General features: G+C 38.9%; 1 protein-coding gene across 1 annotated transcript; it reads left to right on the forward strand.

Moving 5' to 3' along the window:
* Positions 1-11401, forward strand: prkg3 (protein kinase cGMP-dependent 3). Its single transcript, XM_042504119.1, has 21 exons — positions 1-88; positions 1719-1781; positions 1906-2032; positions 2318-2484; positions 2627-2740; positions 3378-3483; positions 3648-3711; positions 3982-4059; positions 4172-4260; positions 6307-6372; positions 6556-6603; positions 6714-6755; positions 6877-6988; positions 7426-7562; positions 7674-7763; positions 8372-8513; positions 9418-9581; positions 9903-10019; positions 10285-10347; positions 10595-10670; positions 11315-11401. The coding sequence occupies exons 1-21, from the start codon at positions 1-3 to the stop codon at positions 11399-11401; spliced, it is 2040 nt and encodes a 679-aa protein (XP_042360053.1).
* The last annotated feature ends 12371 nt before the right edge of the window (positions 11402-23772 follow it).

A 23772-nucleotide genomic window follows, 5' to 3' on the forward strand; every position in this document is an offset into this window, starting at 1 on the left:
ATGGAGAAGCAAATAGAGGAGCTGAAGCAGCAGCTGGAAAAGCAATGTATGATCAACCAGGAGCTGCAGAGGCAAAATAAAGACCTGGGTGAGTAGTCTACAATCATAATTATATAACATTAAAGAGTAACCTTACATGAGACCACGCTCAACATCACAGCTGGGTGTAGTCCAACTGGGTTGGGATAACATCCAGCTGTGATGCAACGCCACATAACTTCTGCACAGTAAACTGAGTAGACTATAATCAGGATAAAGTCACCTATAACTGGCAGTGTAAGCAGGATGAAGGTGTGTTTAGGTAGAAAGTGAAGCAAATTTTGCCTTGCGCGACCAAGTACAGTTACTCTTTAACACATACTTGTACAATACAACAAATCTGCAATAATGATGCATATATATGGTGTATATTAAAGCAAGAGTTAGAGTGAGCTACTGCTTTTCTAAATGGTTAACACTAGCGATATTAAAATTAGACACACATTTAAACAGTTTTAAAAGCATAAATAAAGCATTCTTCCTACAAAAAAGCTCTCCTGACTGCCTGCAGATAGTGCAAGGCAGTCAGTATGCAATGTCCTTATTTAATCACCCTGCTGTCCCTCCGCCTCACTCCTCACTAGTAGACTATTTTGCCAGGAGGGAAGCGGATGGCAGGCCCGTTTACAGCTGTAGGAATTCAAATGCAGACAATTGATTTTTTCCTCAGAAATGTGCACTGCCTTATCCAGTCCTCCATAGTTAGGCGATCGCGCCGCTCAAAGTTGACTTTACATGTTTCCAGTTTGATAACTAGCTTACTAGTTTGTTCATGATACAGCATTTGAAGCACAGCCCCATTAATTCCAGTGAAAGCTGCTCAGTGGCACATGAAGGCCTAAAATGCTGTATTTCAGTGGTATGAAACTACCCAGATCTTTCGGGATTATAGGGCCTAAGGAGCATGTGCACCAGAGACTTACAACAGCTGAGTGGCTAACTTCAGCCGGTTGAGTGCCAACTTCCGGTTTAGCGCGCTGATACTAGAGATAAAATGCTTTATTCTTGTCGATCTTCCAGACTTTCTTGATGTTATTGGACCAAATGGATCAAATCCCGATAGTAAAATGAGCCATTTCGCAAGTTTATTTTCATGCTCAAAAGTATGTATCCACTGATTTCCAGACATCTCTTTCACAATGTAAGTCTATGGAAAAAGTATTTTTTGGCCCAATGGCATCGTAGCGTAGTGGTGCCATTGGTAGTTCCACTTTTGGCCACTATGAAAATTGGCTTCAAAGCTGAGTGCTGTTCCTAGATGAGTTTGTTAGGCTAACTTTTCCCCCCTTCACATGCAGAGTGATACTCAAGAAGTAGAAATCGTTGCTGTTGTACACAGTTATTATACTGCTGCTCGCATCCAATCACATTTAAAATAAAAATAAAATAAAATTTGAGCTATCCATTTTTTTAAGGGCTCTTAATTAATGAGACAGCCCAAACATGCCAAACATGCAGTATATTTAAGGATATTTCACAACACCAGAGAGCGCTGATAAATTTATCAACCGTAAAACGTCCTGTTCAGTGCACATTTTGGTTACATTTTTTTGCAATACCAAATTTTAGGGATCGTCATAAAAAATGCTTGTTACAAACATTTTGCTCATGCACTCTTGCAACATGATACTTACGATGTTTTTTACACTGAATTTGTTGCTCTGCTTTTCTCTTCATAGAAAAACGACTGCAGGAGAAAGAAAAACTTTTGCAGGAGCTGCACAGTCAATATCATGATCTGGGTAAGAGCCCATCATGGACACCCGACACACACACACACGATCAAGTTGACCTTTGATTCAACATTAAGCTGAGGTCATTTACAGTAGTTAACCCTCCCTTTTTGCTCCTGTTTGTCTGTCTCAGACTTTCACTCTCAGAGCGGTAATGAGAGTGAACCAGAGGTCCGGAAGAGCCGCGCAGCCGTCATTGCCCCTGAGCCAATCCCAGAGAACCTGGAGATTAAACGCATGAGGGTCAAGAAAACTGCCAGGTTGGTAATCAGTACCGCTCAAAACAGTGTATCCCCTATGAAGGAACACTACACCCACAAAATGAGCATTTGTATATCAATTACCCATCCCAATTTATGTCGAATTGAATTGAATTCATGAAGAATACCGTATTTCTGTATGGAAATGGAAAATGCAATGTATTTGCCTATCCTGCGCACGGCAAACAACTAAACAGTGTATTATGAGTCCACATATTTTGTGAGAGCTCTCTGAGATTTCAATGAACACAGCTGATGGTGACTTAAATCTGCTCCGATCATCAGCGAGACAAATCTGATCGTCAAAGCCATCCAGAAGAATGACTTCCTGAGCCGCCTCGATGAAGAGCAAACAGCCATGATGGTGGATCTCTTGGCTGTGTTTAGCTTCAAACAGGGGGATGAAGTCATTAAGGAAGGCTCTGAGGGGGACAGCATGTACATAGTAGCAGGTGGGGACAAGCCCGAGTGTGTGTGTGTGTATGTGTGTTTGTTTGTATGTTCTAAGGCTTTTTGTTTTCATATGAAATACCCTTGCTCAGAATTTCTACATATTTCTCTATAAAGAAACTTTATTTTCCTTCCACCTTTTAGCTGGTGAGCTTCTTGTCACGCAGGCAGGCAGAAACCTTCGCAGCATAACCACTGGTGATGTGTTTGGGGAGCTGGCTATCCTGTACAACTGTAAACGGACAGCGACAGTCAAAGGTCAGGCCCTGTAATGACTCCTGGAAGAACATTTAAGACCTCCTGGATCTTGATTTTTGTACTTTTGTACTTTTTGTACTCACCAAACAACACCTGTTGGACCAGCCAGAGCCAAACAGCACTTCCCTCTTCCATTACAATCTATGATAGTCATGTCCACTACAGTCAATTTGTAGCGACAAAAGCAAGAAAAAAGTTATTGAGAGTCTGGGACATTTTCAGTTGTATTTGTGGCACCAAAATTGAGTATTTTAATGAGAGTCTTCCTAACCCTAGCCAAATGTTTTTTTCCCAAAACTTAACCGCATGTAACATATCTGTGGTTTGAAAAAATGTACAATGCCAACATTTATACTGATGATTAGGTTTAAATAGCTTTTTTTAAAAAAAAAAACAAAAAACGTGTTACCATTAAATTATATCTCTAGCGCTTGTATGAAGAGCCACATACAGACACTCATACTTTAAACGCCCCAAATTCAGTTTTTGGTAAGGGCATCAGTGAGGTCAGGCACGGCCCTGGTTCTGAGATTTCCATTAGTGTATTTGTGTGATTTCAGTCCATTATGGCTGCTCATACTGAAGCCAGATTTTACAGTCATGATATTAACTTTCATCACTTTCACTTACATTGCAGCAAAGACAGCAGTGCGTCTGTGGTGCATGGAGCGACAGACTTACAGGACAATCATAGCCAATAAGTCCAAGAAGAAACGAGAGCAACTCATGGGCTTCCTTAAGACGTGAGTTTATAAAATCTGCAGCGAGTAGACAATATTATAATATCCTGTTTGATTTGGTGGTTTCCCTTTCATGTCACACTGCTGTATCAGTGCTTTTTCAGATTAATGGATCAAATAACAACTGTTTCTAACTCTGCTGCTGTATTTTCTATATTCTGTCACAGGTCTCGTACTCTAAAGGACCTAAATGATGTCCAGTTGTCCAAAATCATTGATTCAATGGAGGAGGTGTGTACTTTCCTCTGTGAACTTTAAGTTTTACAAGAGACGGTTACTTGTAAAAACAGACAAGAGATCCAGTTTTGATGAGCAAACAAATAGACCTTAAATACAAGGATGCTTCTTTGAATTCCTGAACACTGAATTTTTAAAAAAATCTAAGTAGCGTGGAGAAAAGGCATTTCAAAGCTTTTGGTGTAATATTTTTGGCTTTATTTTCCAAAAATTCATATAGAAATTCCCTTTTTGTTCTAACCCTTGTTGTCTTGTCCTCTTCAGGTAAAGTACCAGGACAAAGACGTTATAGTTCGAGAGGGAGCAGAAGGAAACACATTCTACATCATCCTGAAAGGCGAGGTACTTTCATGGTATCATATTTTTATGCGCATATTTAAATATTTCAGCGTACTATACACATAATCACTCATTCCTTCTCTCCTCCTCCTGCTCCTGTGTGTTTCCCCCTCAGGTCCTGGTGACTAAGAACGTGAATGGGCATCAGAAGCAGATTCGAAGGATGGGAAAAGGGGAGCATTTCGGGGAACAGGCCCTCATACGGTAACCATGGCAACACAACACGTACCTCGGGGCATTTTGTTGGAGTCTTGTACAACATCTACTGCACTGTGCACGTTTTTTTGGCTGCTGACAATTCTGGCATTATGGTTATACAACCTGTCGAGTATCTTTTAAATATGAACATATTTTGCAGTCACCAAAACAAATTAAATCACTGCAATAAATGAAGCAGAACCCCAAAAGTTCTCCTTAATTACTCTGTGCTGTTGATGTGCAAATCAGCCAAGTTGTTTAACTGTTAAAATCTTTTGTGGCAAAACTGGTAGCTGGTTGTTGTGGGTCTGCAAAACAGCATCAAGAACAAACAGACTCATTGGCATGATTATGTAATGATAATATTGGCTTTTGATTTTTTAATAAAAATAGAATTGAAATTATTCTCTGCCTCTAAATTGTGAGCATAGGACAGCAGCTTTATTGGTTGAGCTGCAGATTTGTGCAGCAAAAATATCAATTAATAAATGAACATGTAATCCTTCCTTACTTTTGAAAAAGTTACTTTTCTGTACCCACATACAAAATCCAATCACCAGAATAAATGTTCCTAACCACATAAAAAAATTATATATTCCCTTGAAACAATGGAAAATACCTCCTTAATGATAAACAAATGCCTCTTCGATGATAAACAAATGTCAATTCAGTGATGAACAATTGTTTTTAATAATTACGAAATGTCTTTATACATGGAGGTCAGGGGTTATATTGGGATTCAGTGGAAAAAAACTAAAAAAAAAAACTAAAATTGCTATATATCCTGTGGGTGTTGGGTTATTGTTTTGCAAGCAGAATTCTCGCATGAAAACACTAAGAACAGCCCCACTGCAGGTGACCTCAAGTTAAGAGGTTCTTTAATATTCCTCTCACTGAAGATTTAAACTACACAACCCCCTCCCTAAAACAGCAAAAGCCAGAACTGAAGTCGCAAAGGGCCTGTAGAGAGCAAAGTTTCTGGCTGACAGTGTCTGCCTACATGAGATCTACATTCGATTAAGGAGAGATCAGAATGTCCTGAGTGTGTGTTTCCTCACCTCTCTTAAGCCCTCAAAAAGGGTGTCATTGCACCAAGCTGCTCTCAGTTCCTAATTAGGAGTCAGTGATCACACACTGTGCAACAGGTGATCTGAATAATCCTCCAGTCAACTCAGGAGAAATGTGACATCCTGCTAAAATGAACTGAAAAACAGAGGAATACCAAATATTGAGGGACTGCTTCTTTATTCTGGCAGGAAACTCAGGAACCAGTTGTTGAAAAACATGTCAGGTGGCTTTAAAGCCGCTTGAAGATGCAGTGATTACTCAAAAAACACACAAACAGTTTTAATTCAATCAGTAACACTTTATTTGTATAGCACTGTTCATACAAACAAAACTATTTCACAAAGTGCTTCATACAATGAAACAATATATCATAATAATATGTTTTTCTTTGGGGTCTCTAGGGTCTTAAGATAATACAATGCTGTTTTAGTTATGTCAGTAATAGGATGCAATATTTTGCTTTGCCTCCCCGAAAAATTTTGAGTTGAAATTGTAAGTTTGATCTAGATACCAAGAGAGGATTGCATGATCTTTTTTTTTTCTTTTGAGCAACCCATTTTTAAGATTTGATCCAATCCGATAGCTAAATTCCTATTTAATTACTACTGAACCCCTGTGCCCCAGTAACAAATTCAGCTCATATACTACATCACTTTGGGAACACTGATATAATACATGTGAAACGCTCAAATGCAACACATCCGTGGCTTGCAGAAACGTACAATGCCAACATTTTTTCTGGTGACTGGGCTGATTATATTAATGTGCAGGAAAAGCCTGCACATTAATATTCCACAGTTAATTCATTTAGATGGTGACAGTAACCCAATAAGAAGTGTAAAATGTCACTGATGCAGATGACAAGTTTTTTAAAACATTTATAAAACACGGAGTTCAAGTTTTTCACACTGGGTGTTGACAAATGTATATGTATAGTAATGACATACTGTTTTCTCAGGTTGACAGTTTTTTTTACTCTTACAGGGAAGTCTTGAGAACTGCCACCTGCAGTGCTGACGGCCCTGTTACCTGTTTCTCCATTGACAAGGAGTGAGTCTGACTCGATAAATTCTGAGAAAGATATTCCTGTTCAGTCACACTTTTTCTCTCGGAGAGAAAGATCCTTGAAAAAGTCCTCCAGTGTATTTGTCCTCTGTCTCTGTTGCCTTGTTTGTGTTTCCTTTTTGTACTTTGCTGATTGACACAGTTTGTCCAACAATGTCTTTTCTTCAGGGTGTTTGAAGAGACGATACCCATAGAACACCTGGAGCTGTTTGACGAGTACGTACAGCACAACACCTTGTTACATCATTACACATTTTTCCCATCTTCTTGGTGAGAATAGTGTGATGTGTGTAGACTGTCCTGATTCATTTGGTTTTTACTTGCAGCTCCAAAGTGCTGCAGGAGGCAGAAGCTCCAGAAAAGTCGAGGTGAGTTGAAGATAAAAAGAGTTGATGCAGGCTGTGAGACGTTGCACAATCATCATGAACCCCTTAAATGGTTCCCTCTCAATAAATTAGCATTAGTTAAAAGTTTGTTGTCTCCTTTAAGTCCCAGCTCCACCCTGAGGTTTAGGGACCTGGTTCCCGTATTGTATCAGGAGGGTCGCTTTCAGGGGGATCCTGTCACGCTTGGAGTCGGAGGGTTTGGTCGTGTTGAGCTGGTGAGTGTATTTGTGTTTTTGTCTTTGTATGAGCACTGTTTTAGTATTTGCTGGGATGTAAAATGCATTAGTTCTCGTATGCAAAACCATATTGGGATTGTTGGCACTGTTTTAGTGACTGCATAAATGTCGATGTTATGCAGTCCCTAAAGTCGACATTTAAAGGTATTAATACCATATTCAGGAAAAAAAATCATAAAAATGTATCTTTTACTTTTAAAGTTTTAACAAAACTTCCTCTTTACCAGTTGAGATGTGGCTGTCTGGGGTTTATCTCATCCAGTAAAGAATATCTCTGCCCCCAACACTGACATCCAGTTTGTCACAAAAACCCATATTGTTTTGTGATTAAAGAAATAACCATGATATATGTGTACAAACCCAGGACTTTGAGCACCAACATTCTGTGACATTTATTGTTTTGTTGTCATTTTAAGATGACCACAGTGAATCATGGGAAATATTACGCCATGAAGCGAGTCAGCAAGAAGCACATTGTTGCCAAGAGACAGGAGGAGCACATGTTGTTTGAGAAGAAGATCCTTAAAGCCATCCAGTGTGACTTCATCGTCAGGTATCTGAGACTAACACACACACACACACACACGCACACACAGACACACTGATGTAAAGAGAATTTGAAGGTGCTAGTCTTTAATCTTGCTTTTCTATTTTCTCTCTGTAGGCTTCATGCAGCTTTCAAAGACACACGATACATCTACATGATCATGGAGTTCTGTGTTGGAGGAGAGATCTGGACCAAACTCAAAGAAGTGTGAGGAATCGTGGACTGATTCCTAATAATTTTTAGATTATTGTTTGTTTGAGTATACAATTAGGGGTGAGATGTTATGAGACATTTTATTTTATTTTTTTACACCTTGAGATCGACACTTCAAATCACACATCAGCATCTGATACAGAGAGATAGCTTATTCAGGAATCTATAGTGACAAACATTAAATGATCTTTAGTTCTTCAAAACTTATTAGTGCCCAGACATAAAAACATTAGGGACAGAAAAATATGGAAGGTAATACATTTGTAAGAGAGCAAATTAAAGCAAGTTGACCACATACTTAGTTATCCATATTGTAACGATATGGTAGGGTCAACTATAGGTGCTTTCACAAAATATTTTATTAGTGATGTGCGTATAATGACAATATGGGTAAAGACAAGTAATAAACAAGTTAGAACACTGTTAAGTTCAGGGAAACATATTACTTTACTGTTGTGCAGCCTTTTATTAAAACCAGGAACAACACTTGATATTATTATGTCCAAAACTGAAGACAACATCTAGTCTCATATCACGAGATTGATATAATGTCAATACACTGGCCACTTAATTTGAACCTTTCATGTGTCTGTGATTTTCAGAGGACGTTTTGACGAGTCCATCGCTGTGTTCTGCACTGCCTGTGTGGTGGAGGCCTATGCCTACCTGCATAAGAAGAACATCATGTACAGAGACCTGAAGCCTGAGAACCTGATGCTGGACGTCAAGGGCTACGTCAAACTGGTGAGTATGTATCTGTACGTGTTAGTGATGCGCAGACTGCTTCTTTTCACAGTATTAGTGCTCAAAATTGATATATATAAATATACCAAACCAAATGGTGTCAGTTTCTCTGTCACATTCAGTTACAGCACATACGCATTCGACAGTTCGTGCTGCCGGCTCCACAAAACTTCTCTTGAATGCATTACCAGTCATCATGTATAAGTTTGAATTAATGAAGATAAAGGTGACATTTAAGATAAAATATTCATTTTCATGCATGGATTCAACATCCCTCTTGTATGTAGGTGAACTATTTAAGCTCAATATGATGCTGCAATAATGTCACTGACCAATGATCTGTTAATCTTTGAGGGGTACGTGGCAGACGTCACAATTACCTCTCACACAGTGGGAAAACATAACGCCGTGCTGTGTGGCTCCCTGCTGAGTAGCTCCTCGTTCACGTGTTGTCGGAAAAATTTTAAAAATTAGTTCTGTATTGTAGTTCATGTCTCACCTGATCTATTGCTTTGCTCTTTCTTATAAACCTGTTGTTTAAACACTACAAAATACAACAATCTCCTGTGTAGCATCAGCACCATTGGCCTCAGCTTGCAGAGGTCTTGACTCGAGTCTGATTTCATTGGTTCTTGCTCGTTCATTCGGCACCGTTGTTGCACTACGTTTGTAAGAGCGAGTGTGTAAAGTTGGGGATTCATGAACACTTGGATGTTCGATAGGCTGACGACCCGGTACATAACAGACAGAGTCATTCAAGAAGATTTGCTAATTGATTTTCACTTATCACTACTGTGTGTCCATTTCTGTACTCTTTAGTGTTTCATATGTAGAGGCTGCACCTCGGTTCTGGTATGAAGTTGTGACTGTGTGCATGTTTGTGTGTGTGTGTGTCTGTCTGCAGGTAGACTTTGGTTTTGCTAAGGAGTTGGTGCGTGGAGAGAAAACCTACTCCTTTGTGGGTACTCCTGAGTACATGGCCCCAGAGATCATCAAGAACCAGGGTCACGACTTTGCAGTTGACTTTTGGTCCCTCGGTGTCCTGATCTACGAGCTATTGGTGGGAAGGTAACACTAAAGCGCTTGACCTGATGTGAATGTGTTCATGGTTTACGTATAAATCAATAGCCTAAGCTTTTCATTTTTAAGAAAAATAACTGTATCGGGAGAGTCTCATAAATGTGGTGCAATGAGAATGAATCATAAGAAAGTCAAGTCTTAATGTTAACCAGTAGATGGCAGCAGGGAAATATGACAGACATCTGCAGAGTTCAGCGTCCGCAGTCACAGGTTCAAGTCATCCAGCAGTGAATGACTGGTCAATTTTTATGCCATTTTTATGTTGGAAGGTTAAAACATCATCACTCCTCTCTGTTTGCAACTTGTCAGCCCTCCCTTTTCAAGTTCAGAGCCACAGAAGATTTATTCTAAGATTTTGGACGGGGTGCTCAAGTATCCACCCTACATGAGTGAGGCAGCCAAGTCCATTATCAGCAAACTGTGCAGGTGAGACAAATATACATTTCATGTTCTAAATGAATAACATTCTCTTGAGATAGAATTGGATAACGCAATATATATGAGATGATCAAAGAGGTTTGAGTATACGATACAGTTACTCCCGGTGTATTGCATAGATTATAGAACATATCTGCAAAGTAATACATTGTATTATGTTATGCACTTACATATTTATGATTGTGAAGTGGAATCTCATGAAAATTAAAATGGATGTAAATGTCTGAACGATGTCTTGTGTTTTTGTTTGCAGACCTCGGCCGGGTCAGAGGTTAGGAAACACCAAGAACGGAATCAAAGATGTCCGGCATCACAGGTAACCATGGCAACATTACGTATGTATGGGTGTTAAATAGTAAAATATGTGCAATACTTCATAATTCTTGAGTGAAAAGGCAGAGGAATTTATCACCAGCTGGCCTGTTTTTTATTATCTTATCTCACTGTCCTTAGTTGAAGTTTCTTCACTGCTGACTGAGGTCTTCAATTTGAGATGACTCATTTTTTGTTGTTTTCTTTCTTAGTGTGTTTGACCTGCAGTCTTCCTCTTCTCTTCCCTTCAGGTGGTTCAGCAGTATGAACTGGCACAAACTGCGTGTGGGTCAGCTTGACGCCCCCACAGTCCGGCTCATACGCAAGGCAAGTCAAACCAAGTTTTTTTTTGTTTTATTTTACTATTATGTGAAAAGTGACTAACACCTTTTGTTTGGTTTGAGGAAACAAGAACCAAAGAACACAGCTTGTTCGCCTCCGAAAGGATTTTGTGGAGTTATTTTTTTAAAAATATTGACACGTAAAGTTTAAACGAATTCACTACATAATGACCTGCAAATGTAGCATTCATGTGGTTATCAGAAAGGCACATTGCCAACATGTTTTCTGCCATCTGTGCTGTGAATGTGCTTTGCAAAATGTGTAACAATCAAAGTTACATTAGGGGAAAAAAAGACATCCTTAGATATTATTTATTAAGAATTTTAGGAATAAAACACTTTGAATCTCAACTAATGAGCTCTATTAGGACTATGTGAGTATGGTTTACAGAAATATATTTAGCCAAACTACTCAAACTTTGGCAGAAATGTCAAAGATAATGTGTGTTCGTGTAGGACCCCATGACTCATAGTGAAAGTTTGAACCAGGTTTTCGGGGCCTTTGACTTTAAAGTTTCTATTTATATTGAAGAAACAGGCTGTTGTTAATAAGGCATAGTTTGACAGGACTGCATATGATTGCATTAAATGCATCCATTTTCAATGAACTGTTGTTTTTTCCTCTTTCAGGGCCCCTGCTACATCAACTTTGATCGTTTCCCTCAAGATCAGACTAAAGCCGAGGAGGAGTTCTCTGGCTGGGATCGTGACTTCTGATGTTAAAAAGGAGCAAAGAGCTGCCCGCAACACCCAAACATGGAGCCAAATCAGAATGACCTCAGTTTGGAACAAGACATGATGGTAGTAGGAGCGTCATCATGTAAAAACATAACCCATTTCAAACTAATCTGATTATAAAATTAGAGTGGAATTGCAGGGAAATCACCTCTTCCAAAAGCTTCTCTGTTACCATAGAGAGACCATCCATGTGGCAAACAGCCAAAGTATGAGGAGCTGCTGAAACAAGATGTCAGGACATTCTGTTTCCAGATTCAGTGCAAGCAGATTTGATGCCTGATGAAAAAGTGTTAACATCATCCATATAACACTCTGCACTGATTAGAATAAAACACCCGTCCACGTGCTTGTTAGCTGAGGAACAAAAAGGTTTGAGTCATGTTGTAGAATCTGTACAAAAAGCCGATTCAACCAAGCCTGACAATAAAATCGATGCTGATGTCTAACATGTATTTTACTCCAATGTTTATTGTATTTTGGATGTTAGTTTTAGAACTGCTTCTAGCAAAGCTGGTAAATGTTTTATTATAGTTAAATATGTACTTTTTGTATCATAAACTGCCACCTTATTGTGCAGTTTTCCCTTTGGTTTTAAATCATCTGCCCCCTTTTATGTGTGATTATTTTCACGCACCTTGATTGTGTCTAAAAAAGATCATAGAACATCCTGATGAAAAATTTCTACAGACGTAAATAAAGTGCTCTTACATGCTTATGTCCACTGTGTTTCTCATATAGCATGTGCGCAATCATGTGACTATTATAATGCACAAAATACAGATGAAGAGCAAGAGGGGATGTGTTACATTCAGATGGAACTTGTGAGCTTGTGTTTAAGATATGGGAAGTTGTGAACACAAAGCGGCAACTTCTGAGGATGTAAGAGAAAGCCAATATGGAATTGCCAAAAACTGCGATTCATCAAATGGCCACTTGAGGCTGGCTCCAAAAGAGAGTCAATCCCTATAGATACCTGTGTTAAAATACAATACTTTACAGCAGAATTAAACATGCTTACAACCTGGTACAAAAAAATGGTCTTGGTCTCTATAGCTCATTTTAACATTCCTGACACCTGCATTTTTAAATAACTTCCCCTGTACATTTTAATAAGGCCAAAAGTTTGGCATAATTAAGGATGGGTGCTTCGAGTGACAGCCTGTCTGCTGATGACGTTCTCGGCTTCCAGTCAGATCCACCTCTCACTCGTCCGCAGCACCAGCATCTCATCCAAAAGTGGTCACTTTTTGCTCCAAGAAGACAAACTGCAGAACTCAAGGCTTCAAAATAGCAGCCCACAAACCAGTGGGTGACGTCACAGTAGCTACATTCATTATTTACGCAGTCCACAGTAAAAGCAAACTCGGAAACTCTGAGCTCCCAGAAAATACAAACTTGCGAGGTTATGGATACCACTTCAAGGTGTTCATATTGACTCTTCTTGTGAGCAGTAAACACGACCCCATTTGAATGCAGAAAAAAATCCATACTCTGCGCAAATTGAAAATAGAGAAACGTGACTATATTTAAAGATTGGATAAACCTGAAGGCAGCAGATATCGTCAGAAAATTGAAACTCATGTTAGATGTAATCCATACAAAACAAAAAAGGGACACCCCCCCACACACAACTTAACCAACTTGCCTGATGTGAACAGATCGTCATTACAAATTTCCTTGTCTTCCAGTTAGTTACTTACATTTCTAATGTTACACAGAAAGATGATGAAAATGTGCAAGAGTCTAGTAGGCTATAACATTTTTTTGTGTGGTTGGGTCCACAGGCCTGTCTTTTTTATTTCAACTCTGCACATGGTGCATTGCTGTCACACTAACATTACTTGCTCACTTTCGCTACTATTTTCTACCCTACCAGGACAACCGTTTCCAGTGGTCTGGTGAAACACTGTTAGAAATCTGGGTTATGGCTAAAAACATGGCGAAGTTGTCACAGCACTATGTTATTGCATTTGACTCGAGGCATGTGTAACACAATTCTTTAACATTTGTCATGAGCTGACTGTGCTCCTGCAGACTGAAGATGGAGGTTTAGACCCACATATGCCACTGTTTCTCAGAGAATTTCTTTTTTTTTTTTTTTTTTACTCCTCCTCTAAACGTTCTACTATTTTGGGGTCTTAAAATGCCCCCCATCTAATTGGAATATTGTAAACAGCACAAATCATGGGCATTTGTGCAGTGTCGTATCACATACAAATTTTATCACAACCACATATCAAGTGCTTATTTGTTTTGCTGTTCAGCCTAAATCCCACACATATGGCATATAGTAAGCAATGAATGAGTGAAAAATATGTATTTGTAAATATTGTGCTTAAAAAAGTTGTTATCAAAGAGGGAAATGACCAGAGACAGAGTGCAACATCTACAAGTTTAATCTCACTGGTCGCATCTGATAGTTTGGCTCCTGATGGACACAGCTGCCCATCATGGAAGCATGTTTTAAGTCAGGAGGAAGAAGTCCCTTTTTCCCTTCCTGCCTGTGAATTTCCAACTGAGAATTTTTTTCCACATCAGAAAAAAAACCCAAAAAATATCATATCTTCCAGAGGGGAAAGATACACTACCAGATGTTTCCCTCCCACAGAAAAATAGAAAACACCTTGAAGTTTAGGATTTGAAGCTATGACAGCAGCGGCTCAGAGGATGTACAGTATAGTATATGATGATCCCTCCACTGTGGTGTATTGTGGTTTCCAGCTCACCTGCATGTAGGATCAACATATGTTTCAGGACAGCCTTGTCTTACCTGCAGTGTATGTGATATAGAAAAAGAGGAAACAGGATCAAAGAATAAAGCCCGTGTAGCCCAAATAGATATCTGGCTGCAACAAATCCCATGGAAACATAAAAAACAATGTGTGTCTCTTTCACAATTCTGTCTGACTTCTCTACTCTATGACAATTATCCCCAAGCCTGTTTGTTTCCACCAAAGACCTTAATCTTTAGAACAAGACACAGTATATGGTTCTAACTTCAAAATAAACAAAGCTATGTCCAATCTGGGCACTGTAGTTTTTTAACAAAGATCACTCATGCAGGAGTAAAAAGTGTATTTGTTGGGGAATATTTTCAGCTGTGGGTGCATTTTGTAAGTATCTACAGGACTTTCATGGTGTATGTGGGGCTGTCTTTAGCTGAACTACAGTGCCCAGATTCATTATAATGCAGAAACATGTCAGCCAGCGTAACTGTGTGGCTCATTGATGGTTTTTAATAGATCTGGTGCAAGAATTTAGTTCTATGGCACAGAGGAATAAGTTATATCAGGCTTTGTTGATATAGACCATACTTTTTAAGTAGACCATCTTTTATTTGGTCTTTTAACCCTTCAAAACCTGTCCCAACATCACTTTTCTTGTGCTGTGTGCCAACGCCTTTCACAAATATTTAAACCTTTCACAAATATTATATAATATATATGTAATATTATTTATATAATCATATATAGATATTTTTAAAATAAAAAGCTAAGGAACAATGTCCAGAAAACTATATTTATAATTATTTTAATTATCGGCATGGTCTGTACATCTCATTTAGCCTCTTGTTAACAACCACCTTATTTTTTGACACAATGAACCCATAAAATTAAGAGTGGAGGATTTACTGACATATTCTTTTAGAACATGAAAGTCACTTCAGCTTGTGTTAACCACAGATGTTATTGCAGTCATCTAAATACAAACTTATTCAAAAATCTCGTTGACCTAAACACTAGGGAACCAGGAGTGCTAAAATGCTTACTCATTTCTGGGTTTTAGGATTTAATCCTGGGGCAATCTTTTGAAAGTGTGCAAACAAAAAAGTGGATGGAAACCCACCTACTGTGTCCTCTTACTTCTAAAGCCAAATATGGGCTCCTGGTGATATTTTATCTCACATTATCATGATGTGTTGCATTGCATGTTTCACAAATTGCATCATAGACTATTGTCTCATACTTATAATATTACCTTTTATCTGTTGTTACAGTGTAAAAGCCTCCTGTTCATTAAACCAACCTACCAGGGAAAGTGTCGACTCGAGTGTATTAAAATAAAACATTTTCACAGAACAACAGTTCACTCAGGGGTTCAATAGTGTCTCCCTTCTGTGGATATCTTCAGGTCTCTCTCACTCAGTGTGGGAAGTTTCCGCTGTGCTCAGTGTGAGAGGATTGACTTCCGCAGCCTGAGCTTTGCTTCAAACCACCAGGGGCGGCAGATCATTTGCGTCACTGCGGAGCTTCGTTCTGTTTCTTTTTCCTATTTGTTTTGTCACTAGGTGTTCTCTCTGGTTGAGCTTTCTCTGCTGAGCAGTCTTGAGTTAATTAGACTCAGTGTTTACACCCATGTTGATTAATTATTGGTTGCACCTGTGTGCCGCTCTGCTGTTTGCTCACTGCTCTGCCTCTAATGTCCAAGAGGTTTGAGTGGGCATCTGTTTCTGTGCAGCGTACTCCTTATAAATGATTAGCCAGCCTGCTGAGTGGCATTGATTTATTTCCAACTGTTTCTGTCTTTTGCTTCAGTTTTGTAAGGAAGACAACAATAATAACCAACCTTTGTGTTTCTGTGCCAGTCTTCATAACACCTTTTACACCAACTCCCACTCATGTTTACTACAATCTTTTCAAATCTCTTTTTGCTCTGGTGCAGTAGTGTCGAGTATTGAGATTTTCCTTCTCAGCACTCAGCTCAGCATCATAGTGCTTGTTTGTTTCCCTTATGCGGATTTTTTAACTTGACACTGCCAGGGAGCTGGCATGTTTATTATGCAAGCTTATGTATCCTATACATGCATGTTACTGCAACAGTATATTGTGTGTGTGTCTTTATATAGGCTTCAGACATGTTCATGTTGCATAGGTTTGCTTTTATAACCACTTTAATCAACAGCCTGGATCTGCATTCACGTTCTAGAGGACACAAGCACTAAAATATATTTTTTCTCGAGTCTTGAGAAGAGAAACAACACAACATATTTTTTGCCACTTGAAGCAGCAGAACCACATACTGTCACAGCCACAGTGTCCTCTTGTTTCTACATGTCCCCAGTTTTCCTCTCTACGTGAAAGCGTGTGTGTCTCATTACCTTTTGCTGCTCACCTAGACCCTGCCTACCAGCACACCTGCCTTCAATCCACTCATCACCTCTCCTGCTCTCTGCTCTACACACACCTGCCAGGAATCAGCTCATCAGCCCTCCAGTGCATCAAACCAAAGCTTTTCTCTCTCTCTTCACAAGATGGTTGTTCCAGTCCCAGTGGTAAACATGCTCAACCTAAGCTCTTTTTGAGAATAGTAGGTGACTTCACGCGAGGTTATGGATACCACTACAAAGTGTTCATATTGACTCTTCTTGTGAGCAGTAAACACGACCCCATTTTAATGCAGAAATAAATCCACATACTGCTCAAATTGGAAATAGAGAAACATGACTATATAAAAGGGTTGGATGAACCTGAAGGCACACACCAAACCCAAAAAATAGACAAATCACCAACAAAAATGTCACTCCTCAAGGGTGTTTCTGGGGGATCCTTACCCAGGAAATTTTCTTTGAGATGAACAAGCTCAATTTTGATGTTTTTTTCCTTTTTTAATGATGCACTACAGTGCCTTATTTGCCCCTAAAAACTGCATTTTTAACTCTGAAGATGAATTATAAATTGTGCTAGTTGTTAGCATTACTTGTAGTATTGAGTAAAAACAGTTTACTTTACAAGTGCTGTCATTCAAAATTTATTGACTAGAGTTGGAAAAATAGTTAAATGTATCAATTTATACTAATGGTGGAATGTAACTAAGTATATTTATTCAAGTACATCAGAAGACAGCTTATTAGACCTGGGGCTTTTTTATAATTCTTGTTTGTGAAAAATATATATATAGCCTATATACAGTACTTAGATTTAGGGCTTTTTAAAAAACATTTAGGGCTGAAGCCTCAGAAGCTCGGGCCTAACAACACCACTGCCACTCCCTTTAAAAAGCACATACAAACTGTTGTGTAAAAGTACGTTACTCACACACAGAAAAAAAGGAAGGGAAAAAAGTCATTTCACCTTTATATTTTAGTTATCTTTTCCAAAAATAGATGGAACAGAAGCCAGTTAAAAGCACTGGTGTTACTAATAAAATAAAAATTTAAAAAACAGCTCCGTTACATTTTGATGCCCAAGCAGGCAATGACAGCAGTGTGCCCAGCTACAATTAACTACATTAATTAGCTGACCTGTTCATGATCACACTGTGTATTGTTCCTGGAAACCTCTACACACATTTTCAGAAATGCCCAGCTGCCCTTTATAGCCTGACATTATTGAAATAGCTATTCTATCCTTTTCTTTTCTGAACTTTCTTCTTCACAGTACATTTAATTGTAAGTACCGCAGACGAAGCAATTTACACCTCCGCAGCTCCTGTACCAGTTTGTTCGTGCTTAAGAATAGAAATAAGACATTGTAAGCCCTTATAAGTGCAGCCATTCCAGAGGGATTCAAACGCATTCATGCACAAGAGAAACCAATCACTGAGGGTGAATGTGGAAGCAGCTTTATATCCATCTTTGTACGCAGAGAAGTCAAGCACAACCAAACTCCTGCAACTTTGATTGGTGTGCAAAAAGGTTTCGCCTATTGGGAAATTTGAAATAACCACTGACCTCTTGGGAAAGAAGCAAAATGCTGTCATTATACATACAATAGCACAACACACCAAGAGTTTTATATGTGCATAGATTCAATGTATTCAGTGCATTTCCAAGAAAATTTCCATAGAGATGAAAGTTGAATTCCAATCACACATCAGTCCAGTTTCTGGAGTGGGACTTTTGTCAGAGATAAAGTCAATCCACAAAAAACACTGATTCAGAGCAACTCATACTGTGTCTGGAGAGCCCTAATGAGCCACTTATGCAAAAGATGCATAAGCAAAACTGTGGAGGTTCATTCAAGACTGAAATTAATTCAAGTCTGAGGACTGAGTTTCATAACTGCTGTAGCCCAGTGATTACTGGCACAAAAGCAAAGCATGTTGAGGATTGAGGACCTGCATACAAAATATTTATGCTGCGGGAACATTATACTGTGCATACACAAGCAGCTTCACACAGAGCTGTAAATTACAGGCAACGAAGCAGCTATACAAGCATGCAGTTATTTTCTATATATTTGTTTGAAAGGAAAACTTTCAGTTTCACAACTGAGAGTGATCAAGATGGGTTTAACAACTTATTTTCAGCTGGAAAAAGGCTACACTACCAGTGTGAACTGATTGTGAACTGCTAATAGTTGAGCAGGATATAAAATCTGACATCACAGCAAAGTAAAACTATTTAAGGCCAACTGCAACAGGTGGGGAAAAAAATTTCAGATAAATAATAGTACTCCCAGCCACATCAGGTCAAACACTCGGGAGAGAAACATGAGGTGAGTTAGGAAAAAACAGAGAGACGGAAATCTCAAAGGAAATCTCACACATGAGTTGACACAAGTTGAGAGTCTGTAAACAGGATTGAGTGCTTTGTCACAGTAAAACACAGGAGGGATGTGAGCAGTGAGAGATCATCCATGGATGGCATCACATCAAATTTTAGCTTTCCAATTCCATTTTTTAAAATATGTTTCCCAGATAGGGAAAATTAGTGACCTGCGAATGATGTCATGTACTTATGTAAACCTGTAAAAATGGCAGTGGAGAAAGTGGTTGCGGTTGCTTTAGGAAAAAAGCTGACGTTTTTTGTGCAAATGTAGTAATGAGCAATGAACCATTAAAAAAAAGTAGTCAAATGTTGGGTTCATCTTTGCACATAAATGCACAGCAGCCGTGTTCAATTTGAGACATCATTACCCTATAGAAATACATACTTTTTTAAAAGTGGCTAAGCTACAAAGTGTATGCTGTGTACTAAATTAAAGTATAGTAACTGAAGTTTCCAAATTGAGACACAGCAATGCTTTACTTGCTAACAAATACACAGATGTACTGTCAAAATCCTTTCAGTTATGTTCCAAGTTGTACCAGATAGAGTCGGCCAATTCGTGCTGTACGATGTATCATGAAGTCGTCCCTTTCATATTTAATGAATTGTATTTAAATTTTTCTCCTCATTGTCTGAATTGAGAAATGATACATCTGTGACCCATCAGGAGAATGCAGCAGGAAATATCCAGACTAGTGACAGAAATAGAGGCACAGAGAGATTAAAGCTATTCTGAGACAGAACCTGCAGGTGCACTCAGGCATTAATACTACACCTTTCAAAGGACATCTGTTCAACTTGGTTAGCTGATGTGAAAGGCAAAATGGATTTTAAAAAAATATGACCAGTGACAATTGTTGTGACTCACTGACCTCCACATTAGCTTTGACAGCTCTCTGCTGAGCCTGGAAACTGCTAAATTTAGTCTAAATTTGTTGGACCTCAAACTGAAAAAATGAAAGCAATTCGCCTCTGATACCTGGCATACTTGCCAACCCTCCCAATTTTTCTGCAAGACTCACGTTTTTCGCTGTCCACTCCAACGTGTCCTCTTGGTGTCAAGTTTCTCTCTTATTTCTCACAATTTAGAGACCCTCAACGCCCTCAACTCTTAAAGTCTACTGTTTCCACATGGACAGCTATATGGTTACACGATGCACGTCACATGACCCTGGAAGAGAGCTACTATCCCATGCCTTGCCAGCGCAAACGACCACTGAGTGAAATGAATGGATAGATTTTAATGAACATGAATAAACTAAATGAGTGCATATTTATTTACACCACAGATCCCTGTATGCTCACCCGAGAGAGACAAATTATTCTGTTTTTGTTCTTACTTGTTCATAAGTAAAATGACTTGTTATACTTATTCCGCATGTTGTCGAAAATCCTCCCTTATTTTGAGGTCTCAAGTCTCAAGTATGACCCCTGGTGAGAAGCTTTCAAAATATCTGAAAACAAAAAAAATGTCTCAAAAGCACTTTTGTGAGTTGTTTATAGAAGGAAAAACTGGGACAACCTATTCCTTCAACTCTTTTCAAAGAAATAGCAACTAATTTCAAGGGCACAGAAGCAACCTGACATCTGTGCTGTCAAATCACAAATGTGTCTAATGGAGTAGAAATCTGTCCAGACCTGAGCTTGTGAAGTCAACTTTAATGTCTTGGGCAAGGACTTCTTGCTCCACAGCCTCTCAGAGATGTTTCAACCTCTCATAAAAAATCTGCAAAATTTTGATGAGAAAACAACGAAATACTCATGTAAGACTGGAAATTCACAGTAAGTCCTGACAAGAGTCTATAATTATAGATTTTGGCAATACTTTATCTTGTTTACTACATCTGGAGCTGATGTACGCTGTTAGATACATAAAAAGGTCAATTTTTATGTATCTAACAGCGTACATCAGCTACATACTAAGTGATATTTAAGGTATATTCAAATTCATATCATTGGGTTGCTGTCATGACTTTTTATCAAGGACACCTTCTCTTACTATATATATTCATGCTCCACAGGGAGTATTGAAGCAGTAAAGGTCAGGATGTCATTCATCCTCTCTGCGTGAGAGGATATCCTATCAACAACACCCTGGACACTACAGGAAAAACCTGTTATATTCAGGGAAAGGTCAAAGTTTAAATCATTCTGCTCCAGATTTAAGAGCTGGTGTTTGCTATCAAGTTGACTTTAAGACTGTGTTTTGTTATTATCTGATTGAAAAGGTCAATCATCACAAGGGGCATGTTTAATACAGCTTTTACTTTTTATTCTTTAGAAGAAGAGGTAGAGCTGAATACAACTTGAGGCATCAATTGATTGGGTTTTTGTTTGAACTGTAGCTATTTCTTTGGGATAAAAAAAACTCTAATCTAACCTCTTAAAAACTATTTCAGTGATATACTTTATTAATTTTGATACTTTATTAATTTTAAGGAAAGGTTTAACATTTAAATCAATATGCCTCTTTGCTTTCTTGCCAAGATGAGAAGACTGATACCACTGTCGTGTGTGCATTGAGTGTGAAGCTTAAGCCAGAACTGTAGTTGGCATACATTGTATCTCATCTGTTTAATTTAATTTTAATTTAATTTAATTTAATTTTTGTTTTGACATTTCAACGGAAATGTCAAAACAGCAGTTTATAGTTTAGAAGATGTATTCTATGTAACACATTCTTGATGAACACTTGTTAATTAGCCCAGCACTTTTGTGCCGCGTCTCTGTTGGTAGCATGGAAAGATAATGCTAAGACTTGGGAAGTTGCTGCTCCTCCTGGGCTCCGGCAAAAGAAAACAAAAGAGGTGGTATACGTTGGCCTTAATTGGTATTCACCTGCCATTTCTCATTCTGAACTCATAAAATAGTGCCACTTTGTCAGAGACGCATCAAACAACGGACTTTAATGCTGGAGTCTGCTGTTTGCTTCCCATCTGAATGTGATGTTTTTCTACACCTTAAAATGTGGCTCCTTCCCCTAATAAAGTGTCAGCATGTGCATTTGTTGGTGTTGGTCTGGTGCTGGTTTCCATGAGCTTGTGTTGTTTAAAGTCTGGGTAATGTGATCATAAAAATGTGTTCTGAGCTTGTCACATCACAGAAAGATGTGTTATTAAACACTTGACCAAATTTGAATGACCAAAAAAGGTATATAAAGTATGTAAAAGAAGGTCTCAAAATCATGAAAAAAATGCACAGTATTCTCTGATCTGAAACGCTGGGGGCGTGTCTGCAGAAGGAAAGTCCACGCCCAATCGCGGGACTATGTTAATGATGCTTCTTGTTTTTATACTGCTACACTGTCAGAGGCGGGGTTATGCTGAGTGTAGCTCCATTGCATCACCGAGCTATGGTTTTAGGCCCACCCAAAAAATCATAAAACAGGAAAATGGTGAAAAAACAGTGAACCATCTAACTCCACAGTTCAGTACTATATAGTAAAGGGTCTTTGTAACCCTTTTCCAACAATCAGTTTCCAACATTTAGAATGTGTTTTGAAACAAATCTCTGAATTCAATTTACCCAAACTTTAAACATAACCATGTGCCATGTCATCCCACCTTATGCATTTGTTGACATCATGGTAGTGGCATCCTGGAACACAAACAGCGGACACAGATGTATTCCTAGAGCATAATATGTAGAGGCCAAAGTTCATCAACATGATGTGTTGGGATGTGAATGTGTTGCATGCAGTGCAATCACCTCATGCTAATTCAGCTAATTTTTTAGGATACTATAAGAACCGTTGTATAAGGATTCGTTGGTGAGTGCTATTGTTCTTCCAATCTAACTGTGTCTGCAAGGATTTGTAGAGGTGTATATCTGGAAATGTTGTACTACTCCTGAAAGCTTTGTTGTCTAGAGGCAAGGCAGATATTGGCAAGCATTGATTGAATTCCAAAGAACCTCACATGTTCTGCCTTTTTATGTTTCCACAATGACACGCATCCGACTCAGCTGAGGTCGTCAATACAGTGACTTGGCTCTACATGCTAACAAAATGGTGAGTGGGTGCCACAGTGGGTGTCTCACAATGGAGGCAAACAAACAGTATTTATCAAACCAATATTCTCCCAACTTATTCAGCTTGTGTTTTGTGGTCTCAGCAGCTTGCCGCAGCAGTTCATAATGGGTGCAAAGGAACTTACTTCAAAAAAACAAAAAGAGAGAGACAAAGGAAAAGGCATTATAAGACCAATTATAAGCTGAATAATACTGCTGAATTAGACAGTCTGCAAAGGACCTGTCACAGTGAGCAGTTCCACACACCCACACAACCCATACACACAAACCACCCTCCCACCCACACACAACCTACTCACACACATCTGCAGCTCCCTCTCGATGTGTGAGGTTACCGTCACTCTCACCATGTACCTCTCCAGCCCGAGACAGCAGTGTTTGGTGGCTGAGTCACAGTTTTTCTCTGATGTCACAGTAGACAGAATCGCTAATGAACCACCCAATCTCCAACCGGTTCTGTGGTTGCCCGTCTGCAGGATACTAAATTCTCCCTCTTTGCATCTGAATTATCAGTTTGACTGCTTTGAGTGACTGCACGAATGCAGTTATATAAAGTATGGTGTACTCCCTGCGACATCTTCATACTGCTTAACAAAACTTTCAAATCCTACCCAAAATAAATACCTGGAGTCTATAGATTTTCCATGATAAAACACTCAAAAATCAAGTCCCCTGTGCAAAACATGTTGTGTTTTGGGGTCTATATAAAGCCAATGCACAATCAACTCATTGTGACTCACAATGACTCATACTGGCTCCCATTTTAGGGGCACAGAGTCGTAGGTCCTGTCCTCTTAGTATAAGGCAGCATCTGAAAATGTACTTATGGTCC

The sequence above is a fragment of the Plectropomus leopardus genome, chromosome 16 (genome assembly GCF_008729295.1).
Source record: "Plectropomus leopardus isolate mb chromosome 16, YSFRI_Pleo_2.0, whole genome shotgun sequence".
Lineage (NCBI taxonomy): Eukaryota > Metazoa > Chordata > Actinopteri > Perciformes > Serranidae > Plectropomus > Plectropomus leopardus.

Excerpts from the sequence above, each read along its gene's own strand:
- prkg3 (XM_042504119.1), top strand. The coding sequence starts at position 1 with ATGGAGAAGCAAATAGAGGAGCTGAAGCAGCAGCTGGAAAAGCAATGT. Across the intron at positions 1,782-1,905 it reads CAGTCAATATCATGATCTGG|ACTTTCACTCTCAGAGCGGT; the intron begins GTAAGAGCCCAT and ends TGTCTGTCTCAG. Across the intron at positions 8,514-9,417 it reads TCAAGGGCTACGTCAAACTG|GTAGACTTTGGTTTTGCTAA; the intron begins GTGAGTATGTAT and ends GTCTGTCTGCAG.